The sequence below is a fragment of the Babylonia areolata genome, chromosome 4 (assembly GCF_041734735.1).
Source record: "Babylonia areolata isolate BAREFJ2019XMU chromosome 4, ASM4173473v1, whole genome shotgun sequence".
NCBI lineage: Eukaryota > Metazoa > Mollusca > Gastropoda > Neogastropoda > Buccinidae > Babylonia > Babylonia areolata.
Window position 1 is genome coordinate 50,292,211 of NC_134879.1, and position 22,237 is coordinate 50,314,447.

The 22,237-nt window shown below is 41.9% G+C and overlaps 1 protein-coding gene across 4 annotated transcripts in view; it reads left to right on the top strand.

Annotated features, from left to right (window-relative positions):
• Nucleotides 1-21,327, top strand: part of LOC143281273 (uncharacterized) — a 134,198-nt gene extending 112,871 nt beyond the window's left edge. The window contains exons 23-34 of one of the 4 annotated variants that reach the window (XM_076586395.1): nucleotides 475-689; nucleotides 1,380-1,453; nucleotides 3,721-3,854; nucleotides 4,952-5,136; nucleotides 6,083-6,131; nucleotides 8,391-8,456; nucleotides 12,087-12,170; nucleotides 12,622-12,667; nucleotides 13,886-15,022; nucleotides 16,970-18,691; nucleotides 19,410-19,486; nucleotides 20,710-21,327. In XM_076586395.1, the coding sequence (XP_076442510.1) occupies nucleotides 475-689; nucleotides 1,380-1,453; nucleotides 3,721-3,854; nucleotides 4,952-5,136; nucleotides 6,083-6,131; nucleotides 8,391-8,456; nucleotides 12,087-12,170; nucleotides 12,622-12,667; nucleotides 13,886-15,022; nucleotides 16,970-18,691; nucleotides 19,410-19,486; nucleotides 20,710-21,087 (4,167 nt within the window). In that variant the 3' untranslated portion in view covers nucleotides 21,088-21,327. The remainder of the gene's footprint in view (nucleotides 1-474; nucleotides 690-1,379; nucleotides 1,454-3,720; nucleotides 3,855-4,951; nucleotides 5,137-6,082; nucleotides 6,132-8,390; nucleotides 8,457-12,086; nucleotides 12,171-12,621; nucleotides 12,668-13,885; nucleotides 15,023-16,969; nucleotides 18,692-19,409; nucleotides 19,487-20,709) is intronic. The other 3 variants (XM_076586397.1, XM_076586396.1, XM_076586398.1) reach the window with 3 other exon arrangements.
• The last annotated feature ends 910 nt before the right edge of the window (nucleotides 21,328-22,237 follow it).

Sequence of the window (22,237 nt, forward strand, 5' to 3'; positions counted from 1 at the left end):
AAAACGGTCATACACTTAAAAGCCCACTCGTGTACATATGAGTGAATGTATAAGTTGCAGCCCACGAATGAAGAAGAAGAAGAATTTTCCACATGTTCTCTGAAGAGGTGTCTTTCTCAGCTGATCTCAGTTGATCTGTTTATGAAGGTAGCAATGACAGTTTTAGGTCACTGAATATTTTGATAAATCTTATTTGTGTAATTCTTTGCATTTCTGTACTCCAGGTAGTGGTGTTTCTATTTCTCAACAATTCTGATCTGCTGTAAACAACCCAAAGGATTTGTTATTGTTGCCATTTGTTGCTGTTGACTGGCTTGGTTATGTTAATTGTGAACTGATGAGCAGATTTATTGCACTCCCCTCCCTCTGCACACCCCTCCCCCTCTTCAAAAAACAAACACCCAACCCCCCACCCCACCCCTGAAATTAACTGTAAAAATTTATTCATTTAAAAAATTTCTTTTTTATATTCAGCATGAGGACAGACGGCGGATGCGGCAAAGCGACCCGATAGGTCGGAGGTCGGGCGTGGGTGACCCTCGGCGGTGGGGCAGCAGGGCCTCCCTTGGCAATGAGGACAGGGCCAACGCCATTGATTTCGATGACACAGATGATCCGGATTCATGGTCAGAAACCACTGAAGTCATTTACCCGCCCAGCGAGCCCGAGTCTGTGGACACTTTTGCAAGGTGCACAGTGCTTCCTTCTTTCTTTAAATTTGCGAGAGAAAAAGTCTCATTTCTTCTTTCGTTGTGAGGTGCACAATACTTCTTTCATTCTTTTATTTGTGAAAGAAAATCTCATTTCTTCTTTTGCTGTAAGGTGCGTAATATATCTATCTTTTTTTCACTTTGAAAAAATATTTATTTATTTTTTCCTTTGTTCTTTGTCTTTCTTTCCTAAACAAAATTAGGTTGATAAGTCTCTATAATAGTTCCATTACCCTGTTCTCCTTTGATAACTAAGCATGTGTGGAAATATGCATGATAAATTGGCAGTTCTAAAAACCAGTTGGCATTATTTCCATGTATTTTCCTCCTCTTTTTTTTCTTATAAAAGCATTTGTATGCAAAAAGAAGAGTGCGCATGTTGTGTTACAAGGTGAGGATGTTAGAAATCACATTTATGAAGAATCTTACATTCAGGTTTATAATTTTTTATTCCAAGTTTTAAAAGATATATACCAATATGAATTAGGACTTCTTTTTTTCTTATACAAAATTATACATGCTACATGTATTCTTTTATTCTTTTTAAAATGTCGAGTTGCCTTCTTCTCAAAAGGGAGAAAAAGCTGCATGGAGAAACTTAAACATAGGTATGTCAGTAAATTTAAAACTACCAGTAATCTGAAGAATTGTTTGATTTTCTGTTGACAGCACTTTCCAGGTGTTTGCTGCAGATGGAGCAAGAAAAACAGCGAAGAGAACTTCAAACATCAATGTGGATGAAGGTATACAGTTATTCCCTTTGTAGCTGGTTTCAAATTCACCATCCTCTAGCTTTGTCATAAGACCATAGTATCAGATAAGTATTGGTATCCACCTGTCAGTCTGCTTGTCAGCTGAACAAAGTGTCCCAGCCTTTTTATTAGCTGTCACAGAAAAATATCTGCCAAGCATATATCATGTCATGGAACCAACACTTCAGACTGAAAGCATGCTGAGTGTTGTTTCCAGTTTATTCATCCTACTTTTTAATTCAGATCACTCCGTGTTCGCAACATGATTGGCATACTCGCTGATCATGCAGGTGGTGCTTTACTGGGGACAGGCTGCTGTGGTGTATGGCTCCTGATTTTCTGTGTTCTGTATCGGTAACATTGTCAGTATTTAACTCGCTCCAGACAGTGGAACGCTATAGCGTTCCTGACGTAAGGTAGCGTTCCGCGTCCGGAACGCTATAGCAGTTTCGACAATTAAAAATTTGTCCACGTTTTCCTCATGGGGTAGCATAAAAATCGCAGCTACACCGGGCATTGCGAACATGTCAAGGGTCGAATGGAAATTTCCTCATGAGGTTTCCGTAACTGTACACTCGCTGGCCAGCTGTTGACCTGGTACCCCACATGACAAGCTAATCTGCATATGTATTGGAAATGGCGTCACAGGCGATAAAAGTGGAAATTTTTGGAGCAAACTAGATCACGACAGCAGCTTTTTACTGCTGCTGAAGTGATTGAAATGCTTCAAACTGAAGGTTTCGATATCGATGAGGATGATGAAGACATTGAATAAAGTATCTGCAGTGAAGAAAGCTACCAGCAAGAAGATACTGACAGTGACTCAGCTTCAGAGGGCTGTGAAGAGAGGGAGGGGGGGGGGGGGGATGGGCATACACACAATGTTAGAAGAGGGGTCAGTGGGTCAAGTACAGGGAGCTTCATTCAGTTACTTTTCGTTATATATTTTTTGTGATTTTTTTCCCCAAACCCTAACAAATTGGTCGTCTGCAGGGGAAAGCAAGGGAGAAAGCTATTCGTCCTGAGTGAGTTAAAGGAGAGGGAGAGTGACTTTATTTGTGTGTAAAGATATTTATTTCATGATGAAGACAGATGTCAGGAAGACCATAATCAGCTCTACAGTTCATGAATACTGTTTGGCCATCCATTGGCACCAAGCTTGGTGCCCCCCCTTTGAGGAAAATGAAGAAAAAAATCAGAAGAAATAAAAAAAAGCCACATGCATGCCATGGTCCAGTGAAGGTCATGGTGCTTGTTTGCCCTGTGTATGCAGAGTTTATGCTCAGTATGCATCAGTCTGATGATTAGCACCGCGGGAAAATGTTCTGATAAATCATACATGCATTTGACAAAATTTATTTTTGTCATCCGACAAGTGTGAAAAAAATTATTGAAAATATATTTTAAAGAGAAATAGCACTTTTCAAGACATAACTTACATGTGGGTCAGGTTAACTTCATTATATTTCTAGTTCTTTCTTTCTTTTTTTTCTTTTTCTTTTTTTCTTGTAAGGAAAAGTCCACTCAGTCTCCCTCAAACTGTTACTTGAAGCGAGCCTATATCTTCCATGTATTTTCCACACGTCTTCCTCACACACTTGAAGTGAGAGCCAAAGATGTTTACCCACCTCTGTTACCTAGCTTGGGGTAGGCTCTTAAGGCCTGACTACAGCAATGGGTTTATGTGCAAGATCAGGCATCTGCTTTTAAATTTTTTTTTATAGAAATCATTTTTGATTATTTCATTTAATTCTATTTTTTAACACAGATGTGATGTAGCATGCATGGATAACTCAGCATGCTTTGACACCTTGAAACAAACTGAACGTGAAGTTAGAAATAGCAAAATAGGTGGTGTAAAATGAAAGGTACCTCGAGATGAACATAAAACGGCGTTTCGAGTCTTGGACCCTTTAACGCCTTGGACTTGAAATGTCGTTTTATGTTCATCTTAAGGTACCTTGGGTCTTAAGACTGGAAACATCATTTATCTTTATCTTAAAATACCTTTGATTTTACACCTTTGAGTCTAAGACTCGAAACGTCGTTTCATCTCTTCATCTTAAGGTCCCTTTCATTTTGCATAAAACCTTTGAGTCTATGACTTGAAACATTGTTTTCTCTTCATCTTGAGGTACCTTTGATTTTAGACCACCTATTGTTCCTTTTAACTTTGTTTTAAATATCCAGCAGTCACCAGTTTTTTTCATCTTTCAAACTGAATGTGAAACTACCATGTGTGTTGTGTGGGGGGTCAGATTCTGAGAGCACTGACCATGTGTCCCTGGAGGACCAGGACGATGACGAGGCCAATGAAGAGGCACTGCCCACCTCCTCCTCCAGCACTCCGTCTGACCCCGAGAGAGAGTTCATGCCCAGCACTCCCGACAAGGTGACCGCCTGCCACAGAAACCATGTCTGTCTCCTCCCTGTTTTGTTTCTTTTTAGATTAAAAGAAAAGGGTCTGTTTAAGTGGACTCTTTCACAGTAACTTTAACTCATTCTTCCCCACTGCACCAGCACTACATAAGACCACTGCAGGAAAAAACCAAGGTGGTTCGCAAAAATGGTGAAAATCGATGGAGAACTGTTTTTGATCGGTTGAAGAAAGCTTCGTTTTCATGCTTCTGAAATCTGTGAACAGTTCAGTTTAGAATGCCAACTGTACCAAGTAAGAATAAACAAAATTTGAATAGTGTGTTGGTATGAGAATACTGGTACCTGGTCCACAGTGGAAGTAATCATGGTATTAGTTAACTCGTACCTGGAGTTAGAACGAGTTAACAGCACTATGTCTTTTTTTTTATATGTTTCTATTATTATTTAAAGAGAAAGATGTCGTTTTGTTTTTGATGTTTCTATTAGATTTAAAGAGAAAGGTTCCCAAGTGGACTGTTTCACAGTAACCTTAACAGTACTGTCTCTCTTGTAATGTTTCTGTTAGATTTATAGAGAAAGGTATCGTTGATGCACGCTCTTTCGGGGTGACTTCCATAGATCTGTATCTCTTTTAATGTTTCTGTTAGTTTTTTTGTATTATTTTGTTTTTTGGAAAAAAAATTTTTTTTGATTTGAAGAGAAAGGCATCATCCAAGCAGACTCAAAGTGACCTCTCTCATGCTTTTGTCTAATGTAACATTTTCCTTCTCTTTTTTTTTGTGTTTATTTTTTTTAGGGCTAAATGATTAAAACAGCTTATCTGCTAAATGTGTTCCCCTCATTCTGTGCAGGAGCTGTTTATGAAGGAGAACTTTGAGAGCGTGAGCTTCACCCCCGTGGTCATGGACATGTTTTTTATGGCCATATTTAAAAAAAACAAAAAACAAAAAGCTAAATCTTTCAACACCTCATTCTGTGCAGGAGCTGTTTATGAAGGAGAACTTTGAGAGCGTGAGCTTCACCCGGGTGGCCATGGACATGTTATTGAGGGCTAGATGAAAAAAACCAACAAAGCTTACATGCTCAAACTGTTCCCCATATTCTTTGCAGGAGCTGTTTCTGAAGGAGAACTTTGAGAGCGTGAGCTTCACCCCGGTGGCCATGGACAAGTTCGCCCAGCAGGTGGCCACGCTTGAGAGGGCCACAGAGGTCAGCGATGCAGCCAGCATGCCCTTCTCCCCCCGCCTCTCCCTCTCCTCCAGGTTCCTCTCGCGCTCTCAGTTCGGGGCTGCTCGGTACGTTGGGATCATTTAGTAGTTTGGTGTGGGTTTATTTGGTTTTTTTAATGTTTTGCTCTGTTTCCTATTTGTTCTTCATTGTTCCTCTTCCAAAGCCAAGTTTCTGTGTAAAGAAAAAAACTCCCCAGCACCAAATATTTTTAAAATGATGCTCGCAGTCACAGGCTTCGGTTCATGTCAAAATAACACAGTGGACTTCAAACTCGGTCAGGAGGCAAAGGTTAGTCATTGTTTTGTTGGCGGAAAAACTGGCTGCAGCTGTCGAGCTTTGTTACAATGTGAAAAATGGTCACAGCAACATGACAATGTAATACATCTTTATTCACCCATTTGGAAATTAATCGGAGGTGCACTTTCCAGTCATCAAAAGTCACCTACGGGGTGAAAGAGTTTTTTAAAAAAAACACACACACACAAATCAACAATGCTGTTTTCAAAAGGCATGCATCAGCCCACATGTTTGTTTCACGCACAGGTACACACCAGAAGGACTACGCTGCACTTACACACTTGCACATGTATGCACGCCTGCAACCATGCATGCACACACATATGCACAAAGGCAAGCACACTACACTTGTTCTGCCCCCCAGGCCCCCACCCCTCTCTCTCTCTCCACAGGCACATTCTGTGTGAAATCAGGACATAGTTGTATAAGATTGTGAGAAGGAAACAATTTTGTGTATTAAAGATGGCAATACATTCCACTTCACAAATAAATAATTTAGCAGTATGTTACTGTTTTTAGTTTTAGGAAATATTGTATAAAGACAGAATTTGCTCTTTTAATGATTTTGTGATAATGATGGATTGATCAGTAAATTTAGCACAGTTAGTCATATAAACACTATGTTAGCTTAACATGATTTTTCTGTCTTCTTTCGCTTTTGTTTGTTCGTTGAACGCTGTAAAAACCAATCCACAACAGTGAGTTGAATTTCAGTCCTGGGGGTGGACTGGGAGGCGGTCAACGTCCTGACAGCTGGTTTGATGTAAGTAGTTCCCGTTTTTGAGGCATGTTTTTTTGTTGTTGTGTTTTTGCTCTGCTGTTTTGTGTTGACCTGTGTCCACTCAGGTGATGACGTGCACAGCAAATGAACCCTGTGTGCTTTGGTCACCTTTGGTATAAGGAACATATGTGCTCCTGTTGTTTTCAGTGTTGTATGTGCTGTTTGTTTGTTTGTTTCTATAGGACCCTTAGATTTGTGTGTTGTAGTTGGGTCCTCTGTGGAAAAAAAATGCATGTTTTGTTTTTGCTTGGTATTGTTTGTGTTTGGGGCTAGTTTTAAGAACTCATGGGGATTAGTGTTGAAATGGCCCCTCGGCAGTCAGGCTGGCTTTGAGCAGATTGGGGACTAGTTTCAAGAACTGATGGGGATTAGCGTTGAAATGGCCCCTCGGCAGTCAGGCGGGCTTTGAGCAGATGGGGGACTAGTTTCAAGAACTGATGGGGATTAGGGTTGAAGTAGCCCCTCGGCAGTCAGGCGGGCTTTGAGCAGATGGGGGACTAGTTTCAAGAACTGATGGGGATTAGCGTTGAAATAGCCCTTGGCAGTCAGCCAGGCCTTAATCAGCATGATTTGGTTTGCGTTTGATGAGGGTAGGAGTTTAGAATGTTATACATAGTACTTATTGGCTCATGTCACAGTACTTTATCAATTGAAGAAAAAAAAAATCTGTATACAGTGCAACAAAAATAGTGGTCAAGTGAAGTGAGTGGTTTTCTTCAGATCAGAAATCTGTAGTGAATGGTAAGTGGAAATGTCATCACCCTGTTAATTTACAGTTTCTTAAGGATCAGAGGATGTTTCATGCATATGCCCCCCAAAAAGCTTTCAGTGTTGATTAGATGAAAATAAGCTGTGTCTGTTGGTGTTAAGTGTATTGTAAATACAACTTTTAGTTGTTTTTCTTTGAAATAATGATGATGCAGTTCAGAATAAATCAGATAAATTATTATTATTACTAATATTGAAAAAATATGTATATTTAGCAACTATATTTTTGTATCATTTAGATTATTGCTTTTCAATGCATTGGGTTGTTTGCCTGCATTTTCCCCATAATAAAAATTTTGTTTGTGATTTTTAATGAGAATACTTTCTGTCCATCCTGATTTTTTCCCCCTTTGCTTGCTGCATGTTCTGTTTTGTGTTTTTGTTTTTGAGGGGGTTTCTTTTTTTTCTTTCTTGGCCAAAGATTGTTTTGATAGGTTGAATGATGTGGGTGTTAAATTCATCATGTAGCTTTTTCCCCCCATAATCAACTCTTCTGCTGCCCAGGTTCCATGCATTTTGCATGATACTAATGAGAGACAATGGACGTTTTACTTATATGCATGAACATGAATTTGATTCTGCATCCAGGGGAAAAAGTAATTCATAAAAACACTTGACAAGTGGAAGGAAACTGACTTTTCCTGATTTTAAGTGCATGGGTTAAAGAATGAAATGAACTAATCCTGCTCATTGTACTGAATTTAGTCACCGATTCTCTGGTTTCCCTTGATTAGACAGTGGGTGAAAATCATTGTCACCTCAACAATTTAGAATGGTAAAAAAAGAAAAAAGAAAAAAAAAAGGTGTTTGAGCGGGGATGTTGTGGATGTGCTACATGCATATCTTGTAATTATACTGGAACAGGATTTCCTCCCACATTTATTTTGAACTTTTTAGAAATTCCTGTCCCTTCATCAGAACATAATTATCACAGATAATTGCTAACTGTTCCGCAAGTGATTACGGTCCATAGAATGACGGTGGGACAGTTTGATTTAGTGTCTGCTTGCGAACCACCTGTTCAACAATCACAATCCATAGAGTGAGGATTGGACAGTTGGATTCAGTGTCTGCTCTTTAGCACAGATAACTGTTAATTAACTGTATTTGCACAACTGATCACAATCCATAGAGTGAGGATTGGACAGTTGGATTCAGTGTCTGCTCTTTAGCACAGATAACTGTTAATTAACTGTGTTTGCACAACTGATCACAATCCATAGAGTGAGGGTGGGACATTCAGTGTCAGCTCTTTAGCACAGATAACTGTTAATTAACTGTATTTGCACAACTGATCACAGTCCATAGAGTGAGGGTGGGACAGTTGGAGTCAGTGTCTGCTCTTTAGCACAGATAACTGTTAATGAACTGTATGTTGCACAACTGGTCACAATCCATAGAGTGAGGGTGGGACATTCAGTGTCCACTGATCTCCCAATGTCACGTGTGTGTGTGTGTTGCCCACTTCCACAGCCTCTCAGAAAGACCAAGTCTGACATGGCTCGCGCCATGGATGACACACGCAGACGTCTTACCGATGTGAGTTATGCACTCTCCCTGCTAGTGACATGCTCCCCACCCCTCCTTTTTTTTTTATTGGCATATTTTGCTAGTCCTTGATGCCTCTGTGTATGTGCTTCTGCTGCTGTTTGTGTGGTGACAGTTGCTCATTCAGGTGTCACTGCTTCAATTCTGTATTGTTTACATACAGAAAAGCCTGGATGGAGCAAATGTGGCTTGGTCTGTTGTTAACTTGATGGTGTAAAAAGAGTTTGCTTTGTGGTTCGATGCTTTCATTTTTATCCGGAAAATATGCTTTTTAAGCCTGTTTTGTTTGCTTTTAACATTTGCTGATAAAAAGCAGTGTTTATTTTTGTATAGTTTTTTTTTCTCTCCAGTGTTTATACACTGGCATTTTTGTGAAAGAACGTCAGTTCTCTAGTGACTAAATTGAAAACAGACACAGTTGCAGGGTTTCAAATACATTTCATCAGCGTTTTAGAAGTTGTGCTGGAAAGTTAGTGTGCTGAGAATACAGCGTTTTTGCTGGTCAGTGAATGTTAAGATCTTGCGTTCAAGGCCATTCAAGAACCTTGGCACTTTTTCTGTATGCACGTAAAGGTATGCGAGGGTGTTCTGGTTTCAGGTATGTCATTGTGTACTGACATGGACACAGCACAGAAATCTCCACTGTTCATTTTTTTTTTCACTGGTACACTTGCCCAGTCAGTCTCCTCAACCAGCACTGTCACAAAATGTACAATATTAGTGGATGTATTTTCCGTATTTGTATCATTGTTTGGATAGGATGCTAGACAAGTTAGTGACTTTGAAAGATTATTGCATTTGAAGGGGTTCTCTACAGTATGGACTAGTCGCATACATGTTTGTGCTTGGATTATTACTAACAGTGGTTTGTGTTTGTATTCTTATGTATAGATCTGGGTATAGTTGTGTAGTCAAGCATGATGTTGATGATAATTAAATCACTTGTAGTTTTCCTGTCTTAGTGCATGCTGATATATATATATATATATATATATATTCTGGTGTGGCAATAACCATAGGGACTAATGCTTTGTTGTTGTTGTTTTTAACCATTTGGATTTCATAAAAAAACATTAACAGCTAATTTTTTTTTTTCATCTTTGCAATTAACCTTGAGAATGCATCTGTAACACTTCATTTCTTTTATTATTATTATTTTGTGGAGAATTTTGTATAAACACAACAAATGACATATCATTCAACATTTTTACTTCGCTGCATATCCTATGTTTATGGAACCAGTTATGAACCAGCAATGGTTTTCTTCCATACATCTCTGTTTATAGAAATTTAAAGGCATATGACTGTTTTTGAAAAGATGTAAAATCATATAATTATTGTGGCTTTAGTTATTGATTGAAAAATTATGTGTCTGGATTTTGGGAAGGTACATACATTTCTCCCTTCCTGTGGGTTGGGTTTATATCACCACAAAACAGTTTAATGTGACTGGTGATTTGACTCATTAACATACACATTGTTGGGATGTAATACCCACAGACTCACAGTAAGATGTGCACTCTTGGTATAAGTCACATTAAACCTTACTCAGAAGGAAAGATTTGTAAGGATTTTGGATGACATTTTTTACTTTCCTTTTTTTCAGTCTCAGGTTGTTGATTTTTACATAACACTAGCCAGATAGCTATCTGAAACATTCCTACCTACCAGTAAATATCTTCTCCTGACTTCTTATTTTTAATTTTGCCTGACATTGAAAGCTGCTGACAGCACTTTTGCTATGAATCCATTAGTTTGTATTAGAATTACTCAAACTTGATATCTTTTTGATTGTCATCTACCTTTACAGTAATACATAATACAACCTAATGGTGGAAAGGCATTCATTTCTTTATCAAGACAAGCTAACATGTTCATTTCTGTTTGTGAATAAAATTATTACTTCTTAACCTGTTCAGTGCCAGGGAAGTTTGTAAAAATTGAAAATATCTTTAAAAGAGCGCTCTCCTCTTGCCAGGGAATTTGGAGATTCGGGGGTAATAAACTGTTTTAAACTCTAGTACAAAAACTGTATGAAATAAAGAAGCAAAGTGATGGAAAATGAATATGGATTTCCCCATCTGTTTTGATTGTAGATAACTATTCAGGCGTTTCAAAGTGATGTTAATATTTTTGTGCATCAAAAAAGTCTGTTTCCATCTCCATAGATTGACACCCAAAAAGAAAACAAACAAAATACAACTGGAAATAGCATGCTTATAGTCAGATTGTGCCTGAAGAAAAAAATGAAACAGGTTATATGTTTATGATAACAGTCACAGCGTTTGTAAACATTAAGTGAATAATTGTCCCAACAATAGCAAACGAGTGTTCTGTCATGATAAAAAGTCAATCATGTTCTCGAAATCTCGGAAACTAGGCAGTCATAATTTTGTGTGTGTTTTTTTAACACCAAAGAGCATTCCCCCTTGAGAGGGGGAAGCTCTTTGATGATACTCACTCCCTCCTGGCTGCAATTAAGCCAATAAAGTGTCTGCTGTGCATCCAGATTGTCTGCTCTACAAAGGAGTCGGTCAGCTAATCAGTGACAAAAAGCATGAAAGAATAAAAACATGAGATTCCAGTCTGTCAACCATGGATTTCATGAATAATGTGGATTATTGGCTGTTGTCCAGTTCCGATTAGATGAACAGTGTGGTAGACAGTTCACTGGTCATGGCCACGCCCCTTTCCCATGCCCTCTGTCTGGTCTTCAACCTGTTGTCTTATACCACTCCACTCTCTGCCCTCCCCCTCTTCTCAGATTACGTGATAGTTCTACACCCTTACTGTCAGTCATTGTCATCTGCTCAACATTGATGTCTGATTGGATAGATGACTGAACAAAGCGTTGAACATTGCTGTCAGTTTTGTCACTGTCGTTATCACCTTTGAGTTCAAGCCAATTATCAGACAAGATAAATGCATCTCTCATTGTTATTACCATACATAATCATCTGCACAGCCTGCAGAGTTGTGTAAATCTGTTGACTGGGACCACTGTCTTAGCTTGACAAAGTTTCTGACACTCTTTTTGCATATGATGCACACCCACTTAAGTCTTTTCAGGCGCACTAAATGAAGTCTAGTTAGTGAAACATTATCGAGAAGGGGTCTTCTACCTGATGTATACTAAATTAATTGGTATGTTTATAATCCAGATATAAAACTATCAGTTCAGATTCTGTTTGTGTTCATTGAACAAACTTCTATAAAGGAAAAATCAGAATAGATGCAGGACGTCGGTGGACGTCTTATAGGCACTATGGCAACATTTTGTGTAGGATGTCAGCGGCATCTTACAGGCACAGAACAGGTTAACAGTAATGGCTTAGTTCGGTAATCAGTCAGTTTATATACGGAATGAATATAATTACATGACTTTGAGTGGTAAGGGTGGGTGTGTGTGTGAGTGCAAGCGCACGTGTGCTCACCTGCTTAGCGAGAGTCTGTATGTCAGCATGCTATGTGCTGCACTTTCTGTTATGTGCATGTGTTTGTGAGACTGGATGTGTTTGTGTGTATGTCTGCATGAGCGAGGGTTTGTGCAGGATCACTGTTGTACATAGGGAGATGCAGTGGTGTACTTTTCATGAAGACATTCACATTGCATGTGTTCAGATGAACTGGCGTACGGGAGGCCTGCTTCAAGAGTCTCCTGAAAAAGAAGACCCCCCTTCACCACCCACAAAGCTTGACAGCAAGGTAGGTGTTTTGATCAGTAGGTTAGTGGATTGCCTTAGGTAGTCAGCAGTTAATTTTGTCAGCTATCAGTATGATTGATATGTTATTTCTTCCATTATCTCGTAAGTTATTCTGTTTACTGTTTTGTTATTCAGTGTGATGTCACTGTTTTCATATAGCTCCCCATTTCCCCATTGGATGCCCTGAGATTAGAATTTTACTCAGAATTTGTAAAAACGGAATGAGTAGAATTTTACTCAGAATTTGTAAAAACAGAATGAGTTATCAGGAGAACTGGCAGGAAAAACTCTCCAATGAATTTGGATACTAAACTTACCTTGTCTTGGCAGTATTTGATCGTGAAGGAAAGGATGAGAGGTGGTTAATTATGGTGTTAAATAAATTTGATTATTCATTGTCATGTTTTGACTTTTTTTCTCTCTCTTTTTGTTTGTTTGTTTGTTTGTTTCAGGAGCCAAGCTTTTCGACACCCAAAACAAACACAAGTGCAGATTTAGGTAAGAACATATTTATTTGCTTGGCTTCAGTTGAATGTGTGTCTTTTCTATTTATGGGATCCTTGCCTGTTACTTATGAATGTGTTACGCTTGTTGCAGATGTATGATTTCCATTCAGTGTATACAATATGTATGCTTTCTGGGTTGTTTTTTTTTGTGTGTGTGTTTTTTTTAGCTATACAACTACAACAACAAAATACACAATGTTGTGCTATTTTTAGCTGTGCTGTTTGTATGGTTTTATTTCGTTTTTAATTGTAGAATGTGCTTGAATATGTTCTTATGCCTTGGTAGGTAGTTGGTGCCAGTTGCTGTATGTGTGTGTGTTGTGATGTGTATGTGTGTTGTATGAGTGTGCGTATGTATGTGTCTACATGGGTGTGTGGATGTGAACATGATAATTTTTTTAAATGTTGTTTTTAGGATTTTTTTTGTTTATGTCCACTCATATATCAAATGTAATTATCTGAGTGGAAGAACATACCTGTTATTGATAGCACCAGATTTCAAGAGATTTTGTGATACATATTGTTTTAGCAAGCACACTGCAGATTTTAAGTTTTGATTTCAAATAAAATTTTGGTATTTATTGCTGTTTTTCTTTGGGAGAAGGAGGCAGGTTTGGGTGGGGGGTGGGGAGTGGGGAGGGGAGGAGGATTAATTATATTTTCTTTCTTTATTGTAACATGTTGCAATTTCACATTTCTGTGCATGCAGTTTCATGTATAACTGTATGTAGACATGTATTTTATGGCCAGTAATAGAGCAATGTATCAAATTTTGTTGCATGTATTTATATTCAAGCCCTTCCTCTTCAGTGCTGTGATGAAATCAAAATCAGTTCTATCCTTTCTTTTGATAACATTATTCATTTCAAAAACAAATTGGGAAGTGGGGTTGGGGGTGGGTGGGTGGGGGTGGGGGGGGACATTTAGAACAATTTGAAGCAGCACTTTCATGTGTATTACTTTTACTTTCATTATTTAGCATGGGTCTGCATCTTGACATATCTACAAACAGAGTCATTGCATCCGTATCATGTTCATGATTTGTGTTACATTTAAGATTCATTCCTTTTTAGCTGTGTATTGTGTTGAATAATTTCTGATGACTAAGATGTTAGGTGTTTGCAGCAAGCTACATTCCTGAAACTTTGTCATGACAGTGGCCAAATGTGTGCGAGAAAGGTCTTCTGAAATCATCCTTCTTTTCTGCCAGGCCTGTGTGGATCCCCTTCACCAAGAACCTTGCGTCGTTTCTGGGCCGACTTTCCCCTTTCCCACCAGCCCATCAAAGAGGAGCACCCTCTCCCCAGAATTCCAATCCCCCATTCAATCAGCCAGTTGAAGGCAGAAAGGGGTAGTCCGTCACCATCAGTGTCCATGCACAGCAGTAAGATTCCCCTGTCACACGGTGTAGTCTGTCAGGCCACATGTAGCGCTGAACTCCAGCCTCTGTCTCCTCCCTGTTCAGACCGACCCAGGTTCCCTCTGTGCTCTGTGTCGGGGGGAAGCCAGTCACCGAGGGTGGTGAAGTCCCATGACCAGACCCCTGTAGGGATCAGTGGGGGGACGCCGCCTCAGTCCGTGAAGTCGGTCAAATCCCCTGACGTAAAGAGGGTCAGTTCTTCCACCCCTACCTCCACACCACCTCATTCCCCAAGGTTAAGTCGCTCTTCTGCGAGTGGGGCTTCAAACTCGGGTACAACCCCTCCACAGTCGCCTAGATCGTGTCGATCTCGGGTCACGACCAGGCCCCCTCGCTCCCCTCTCTCTCCCGACCTTCGATCCCCCCAGTCTCCCAAGTCCCCCCACTCACCTCTGTCCCCCAAGCCTCCGGTGTGTCCCTCATCTCCCCGCTCCCCCCGCCCCCCGCTGTCCATAAGATCTCCGCGGTCAGGACAGGCGGTGGATCAGGTCAGTCCTCTGTCCCCCAAGCCCCCCCGGTCGCCAGGCTCCACCAGACCTGTGAGGTCCTCCAGTCTGTCACCGGACCTCCGGTCACCTGGGAACAACACTCAGCCACCAAAGAAGCCCCCACGCTGCCTCCCTCCCCTCAGGAGTCTGTCCTCTTCCCCCAGTCGTAGTGCCCCTCCCTCCCCTAGCAGTAGTGGCCCCCCCTCCCCAAGTCCTGATAGCAATGGTGAAGGGAAGCAGGCTCCCAAGAAGCCCCCGAGGACTCTGGTGTCCCTCAGGTCCAGAAGCAAAAGCCCTCAGTCGCCCAGTCGCTCCCAGCCCCATTCTCCATCCTCCTCATCACATGTTGACAGCAGTGGTGTTCGTGAATCTGTTCGAACTTGCTGTCGATCTCGCTCTGCTCCGGCCAAGAGCTTAGCTTCAGAATCATCTGGAACGGGTAAAGCTGTGTTGCTTTGGACAGTTACCGCATGCTGCCCGTTGGCTGCCGTTGTGTTGCCCTGTTGCCATGGGAATGAAAGACTTCCCAGTGGTTCCATTGTATGACTGTATTCGCCTAGATCCTTCAGGATATGTGACTGGCAGTATCTCACTCACGATCAGTACATTTTCTATACCCAGTAACCTGTATGCTGCATGAAAACTAATTTTTCTCCAGATTGTCGCCTTCTGTAAAAAGCTTGATGTGTAACTCTTCAATTGTTTAACCTTTCTGACACTTCTGTCTTGGGTTTCATACACTGCCATGAGTCCGGCAGCTGTTAGTTTTCAGTGTTGTTCTGTGTGCTTTTTGTGACAGCAGTCTCTTTGTCACTGTTTTCTCCATTTCATGTCTTTCTCCTGCTGTTGGACCATCTTCCTTTCTGTTGTTTGGAGAGAGAAGCAGTTTCTTGCAGTTCTTTGTAAAGTATCAGCAAACACTTTCTAACGCATCAGTTTGATGTCAGTGTGGTTTTCTAACTTGACTGTTTACGGACAGAAATCGTGGTATAAAACCAAAAGTTGACAAAGTATCAAATCTTGCAATTATTGGGGTATTTTCATTTATTCAGAGCCAAACAGTAAATCATAACAGATACATGAGTATCCTTACATGAGCGTCTGCATAGCATTTGTGTGCAGTATTCATTTAGCCAGGCAGATTAAAAAAAGCCCACCCTTTTCTTTCTTTCTTTGCATCATAATATGAGTGTTGAGCATCTTCAAATGTTTAGATGCATGCAGATGTTTTTCTAAGGTTGTGATGGTTGACAGCAAACGAAGGTTATGATATCTTTAAACGTACCAGGCAGTGTCAGGATTTATAGGGGAGCACAGTGAACCTTGGCATGATGGGTGAGAACTGAGATCCCGCTTACACAAGCTGTGCAGTTGTGGAGTTCTGTTTTAAAACTAATTTTGAAATCTGAAGTGCCTTTCAGTGTTTTGTTTTGTGATGTTTTTAAGCTGCTTGCAAGTTGGATGGCTGTGCTCTTTGATATTGAAAGTGCTGAAAATGTCCTTGTTAATCTTTTCTGTTAGTCTCTTCATTGACATGTGTATCATGATAAATGGATTGTGTGCATGGACCTTTGTGTGTGTGTGTATGAGTGTGTGCTTATGAGCATTATTAACATCATTATCTGCAGATTTAGGTCATTTGGGATAAGACCAATTGTAAAACATTACTGCTTCAGATCATCTTCCATGTTATTGCTACTCCAAATCATCTGCCATGTTAACATGTTAATGGGAAATATCATCTAACAAACATGTGTGAAAGAGAGATTGAATGATTTCATACATGAATAAATGTACATTACTTTAGGTGACTCGAAGGTGAAAAGATCATCTTCCCAGATTACCTGCTGTAACTTTGGACAGGTTTAATGTATTCTCCTTCCCCATGTACTATTTCTGATCACATTGTCTCTGGTGAATCATCAAATTCAGTTATGTATGATCGTTGATAATGTATATCCTGTGGTGTGGAATCAGTAAATGATAGTTGTACAAACATAAAAGTCTGGCAGTCTTAAAGCTGCTTTTTGACCAGATAAAAATATTTGTTTTCAACAAACAACACAGTATTGTTAATTGGTTATATATGATGGAAACATGTCTTTATTATATCAGAAAAAGTCTGTCTTTCTTATTTTGTTGTTGTCCTTTTCAAAATTTGGATGAATTTTTTGACAGAATATCACATGGCCACAATTTTCATTTCATTGCAAGAGTAGGAAACATGATACAATATGTTTGCATATAATTGATTCATTGTGCACTTGTGTATCAGCAGAACTGATTTACCCAAGGGAAAAAGAACAAAAGAGAATGTGTTGGTAAATGTGAGTTGTGTAAGGAAAAGGACACAAGAAGGTGTGACATGGCCCGGTGACTGTTTCAGGTGACAAGTTGGAGGGAGACAACTCGCCCATCCCAGCCTCTCCCACCCGGCCCAGTCCCTCATCACCTCTCCGTGGCTCCAGTCTGGCAGCAGCCAGAGACAAACGCCGCAGTGGGAACGGAGTCCGGTCCGCTGAAACAAATGGAGGCAGCACCTCATCCACACCACCGCCCCGTCAAGTGCCGTCGTATTTCCGCACGACAAAGTCATCACGCCTCAAATCTTCATCCTCAGGCAACTTGCTCAAACAGGCAGAGGTGCAGAACGCTAAAACTTCCAGCAGCAACACTGTGCAAAGCAATAAAACTGAAGGGCCTGCTAAAAAGCGGATAGGTAAAGGTCGGCTGTCATCCTCTCGGCTGGCAATGTACGCATCCACACCCAACTTGACCGACTTTCATGAGGACAAAGAGGAGGCGGAGGAGGAGGAGGTGAAAGCTGATGTGGAGACCTCATCCAACCTGCGCTGTCTGGCTGACCTGTCCTTAAGCGTTCCTGACGTCAATTGTCTGGACGACCCAGTGTCCACAGACAGTTCCTCATCCTCAGGCCCTGTGCACAGAGACAAGGACAAAACTGGGTCAGGGAGGCAGGGGAACAAATCACATTCTCCCAGCAGACGTTCTCTTCCTGCAGCCGGCTTGGCAGGTGCACCGTTGTCTCTCCCAAATCAAAGCAAGGGACTGTCAGACGCACAGTTGATGCCGCCACCTCCCACCACAGTTCAGCCACTGAAAGCAGCGCAGAGCAGCTTGCTGAGGAGGGCTGTGCAGGTCCGCAAGCGATCCACGTCTGAACTGACTCTGGAGCAGGCCAAGAGCATACTTCTTGGCAACTCTGGCATTTTGGGCACTCAGCAGACCAGCCCAGAAGAGGAGTCGCCCACCTCAAACCAGCTGCCAGGGGAGCAGTTGATGAAAGCTGTGAGTCCCCACAAGCAGGGAGCCCCCTCAGCTCTCAGTTCACGGTCTCCAAGGAGCAGCTCCTCCACATCCACACTGCACCATGGGTCATCAAGTATTCGTTCCTCCTCCAGCACATCCACTGTGTTTGATTCCGTAGACCACTCAGGTTACACCTCTGCAAACACCCTGGCTGTGGCTGAGGAAATTGACCGCACGGCCAACCAGCTGCGACGAGAGAGAGAGCAGGCGGCAGCGGCAGCTCTGGATGCCAGTCGCTATGACCCACCAGAGCGTGATCAGCCGTCGCCTCGGAAAGCACAGACTGCCGCCCAGGTGAGCTCCTCTCGTGGTGTGATGTTCAGTGACTCGGCCACAGACAGAGAGGTTTTTGGGTCTGGAGATGACAATGACGACTCCCCAAAACTGTCTGTTCAGGAAAGAATCGCTCGTCTCAACCAGAAGTCCCCACCGCGGGGATCGCCAGAAAGCGTGCGCCTTTCCCGGGAGGGAGGGCGGGGTCAGAGTCCTTCGTCCCAGCTGAAAGTGGGGGGTGGGCGGAGCTCTGTGTCCCCAGCCCCCTGTGAACAGCCGGCCTCCCTGCACCATCGCTCCCCTGCTGAGCAGCATGTGTCGCCCCGCAGTCAGTCTGACACAGGGCTGGGCTCTGACACTGACACAGACTCTGACATGCGTTACCACCAGCACGCCCAACGTTCAGGGGACACTGGCGCTGCAAGAGGGGATCGCAGCCGTCTTTCTCTTCATCTTCCTGAGTCATCATCACCGCAGTCAGCATCATCATCGTCATCAAGTGAAGGTGAGGTTCAAAATCCGTTAGGAGCAAGGATTGTAAGAATTGGGTTTTTTTTCTGTTTGTTGCATTTGATAGTTGTTAACCAATATTGTGGGACGTTTAAGTAATGTTGATTGTGATGACTATGATCAGTTTTTGTGGTACAAGGGAAAAAAAAAACCTGTCTCACTTGAGATCTTCAAAACAGATGGAAAGCATTTCAATTAGTTCATCTTTTAGATAATACTTTTTTTTAAAGATGATTTGGGCACCATTCAGCCCCTTCAGTTTGCAAATGGAGATATTATTTATATTGCTTCTTGCCAAACTCAGATTCTGAAGGGGGCAGGGGTTAAAACCAGGTTCTGTGTACTTTGTAACAGCGTATATGTGTTTGTGTCAGTGTGGGTGTGCATGCATTTAATCATGCTTGACAACGAAATATGAAAATGTCTTGTGCATGTTTAACTTCATTGTGGATTGAACGGAAAGAGTGATTCTAAAAGAATATTGTTGTACATTTTATTGAAAGGTCACCAGACTGTTTCAATTTGCCAGTATACAAGTATATGGATAAACGATATATAATTATTTAGATGAGTTTCTGAAATATGTCACAAACAGGAGATTTTTAAGCTGCTCTCTCTCTCTTTTCTTTTTTGTGTGCATGTCAGTGTTGTTTTTTAGTTATATTAATTTTCATTTCTTGATCATTTTTACTTCTGGTGTGTTTTTTTTGCAGATTCCTTGCGCACATGTATGAGTGTTGTGTCTGATCTGAAATTAGCTGTGGAGAGAGCCAAAGACTTTTTGTCACAGGTCAGTGCAATGTTGTTGTTTTTTTAATGTGCTTGGTATATTTTCAAGATTCATCTGATTTTATGTGAATGATCATGTAATAGATTATCTGAAACCCTCCTCCCTCCATTCCCTTCTCTTTCATTTTATTTACTGAAAGCTTTGTGGGTGAGCTGTCATTGAGTGAGTATGTGTTGGTGCACAAGGGTGAGTGAACAAAGACCACCACAGCAGTGGCGGTCTCCACTCTGGGAGGGACGCTCACTCAGTCTGACTCCGCGACTAAGCCATTATTGTTGTTAGTAGGGGGCTTAGTAGGTGGTGTACTAAGTAAATTAAATCAGAACAGGCACCACTGAACACCACCAAAGTGACTCAGCAGCAGTGCAGGGTCTCCTCTTGTGTGTGGCCTCCTGGCAACTTAACATCGATGGTTCCCTGCGGACTGCCGACGCTGGAACTGTGACGGACGAACCTGGGTGTGGCCGTGTGGGGGAAAATCTAAATGAGCGGCATTGGAGTAATGCCACTGAAACGGTGCAGATGATGGGGGAGCAAAAAAAAAAAAAAGACCACCACAGCAATTTCCTGTGTTTTTCAACATTGGTGCTTTAAAACCTCTTTGTCTCCTTGTCTTTTTCTCATTGTCATTGTCTCTTTGTCACTTTGTCAAGCTTATCAGTAGATAGTGCAGGATGAAATACCATTCTTGAATTCGAAAAATGTCCGTATTTTGACCTGATCAGCTGGGAGAAGATTTGAAGATCAGACTAGGGCAGAAGCGCATGAATCGACCAGTTGCCTAGTCTGATGAGCATCTTTGGTGACAGCCAACATCTGGACAATTTGAATGTTACTTTGTCTGGTCAAGAAGATTGATTTTGAATGGTTCTTTAAAGTTTAAGATAAGTGAAGCAATGGAGCAACCACTTCAAGAAAGTAACCAATACTCAGTTGAAAATGCATTTTGAGAAAGATCCACACTTATTTATGTCTTGTTTTGATAAGATTTCTTACAATGCACAACAACCAAACTTTATGATAAAGCCCCCCTCGAACCCACCACCAAAAGACCTAGACCAAAAGCCGGAGGTAGACTTGCTACGGGTGTGTTTTTTTCTCTGTGTGGTTTGCCAACAACTTGAAGTAGATGCTAATGTGGCGATAGCCTTGTGATGGCCTTTGTGGTCGGTGAGGCTCTTAAGCACCATAAATTGATTTGATTTGATTTGGTTTGCCAACAGATGACCCGGGGACAGAACAGCAGCAAGGGCCAGTCCCCCAACCAGCACCAGATGGCCACCATGCTGTCAGAGGCCTTCCGCGAGGCCCACCTGACCCTGGCCCACCTGGCCCTCCAGTCCCCCGTGGCACCCCCCGAGGGGGAGGCCGCCCCCATCAAGCCCCCCTCCTGCCCCCTGGTGGAGGAAGGGGGTGCGGCGGGGGGCTGGGAGGGGGGCCCCTGGGACAGCTCTGTGATGGACAAGGCGCGGGACATGCTGCAGCCCTTCATGTCGCACCTGTCACGGGAGCTGTCTGAGGAGCTGGTCAAGATGGTCCGGGAGAGGCTGGACACGGGGCGGCCCCCTCCCCCTCCCCCCTCCTCCTCCTCCTCCTCCTGAGTCCTGTCTGTCGTTCTGGAGGGTCAGGGGTTAGGGGTGGGTGAGGGTGGAGGGAGTCACCAAACGAGGGGCCACCTACTTTGTCAGTACTTGCTGCTGATGAGGGTTTCGACCAGTATACATGGATCCATGTGCATAAACTTTTACATTTCAAATGCAAACCCAACAAAAGAAAAAAAGAAAAGAAAGAAAAAGATTATAAAAAAATTATAAAAAAAAAAGAAAAGAAAAGAAAGAAAATATTACACATCATCACACAGTGAGATTCAGGCATTCACAATGACAACATATTACGTGAAAATGTGTTCACAGACAAACCGAGAGGGTCATTTGGTGTTGCATGTTTAACCTCCAAAACCAAGTGTTCAGATTGAAGCGATTTGGGCACGTATCACTTTACACCATCGCACCACATGGTTAGGTGTTGTTTTGTTTTTTTGGTTTTTTTTTTTATACTGCATTTTGATTCTTCCATCCACAGCAAACATTTCACCTTCATCGGGAACACATGATGATAGAGCAATTGCAAACCAAACAAGAGAGGAAGGAGGGATGAGAGAGAGAGAAAGCGAGAGCAAAACTGTGATCTCAATAAAGAAACGAAAGCCTATGGCATATGTATATGTGTATATTGTGTCGTTTGAAGTGAGGTGTTTTGGCAGGAACTGTGGCAGTTGTTCCTGATTGGCTTTTGCAGCATTGTTATGAGATTGTGAGTGACTCCTCCTACCCGCTTGTGATGTGGTGTGGTGACCTACCTTGAGGCAGTACTTATTCATTCATCTTGGGTTGACTTGCCCACCTGTTCCGGGACTCTTTCCTGGCCATTGGTGTTCGTGATGGCTTCCTGCGGTTGTGAGCCTCTTCCTTGGCATTTCCTTTTTGACGGTTGCCATTCATTGTGTGTATGTGTGTGTGTGTTTGCAGACTGATTTGAACCTTCTGTCATTGCAGTCTTGATGATTTATGGTGATCTGTTTTTCTGCTGAATGATTTTTCTTCAATCATTTTTAAGTGGGGTAATTGAGGTTGATCTGTTTCGTCCATTTAACATCACTTCATCTGTATGTGTGCGCTTTCACGTGTATGTATACCTTTGAAGTGTGTATGTGGGTGTTGGTTTCATACATTAATTTTTTTTTTTTTTAAT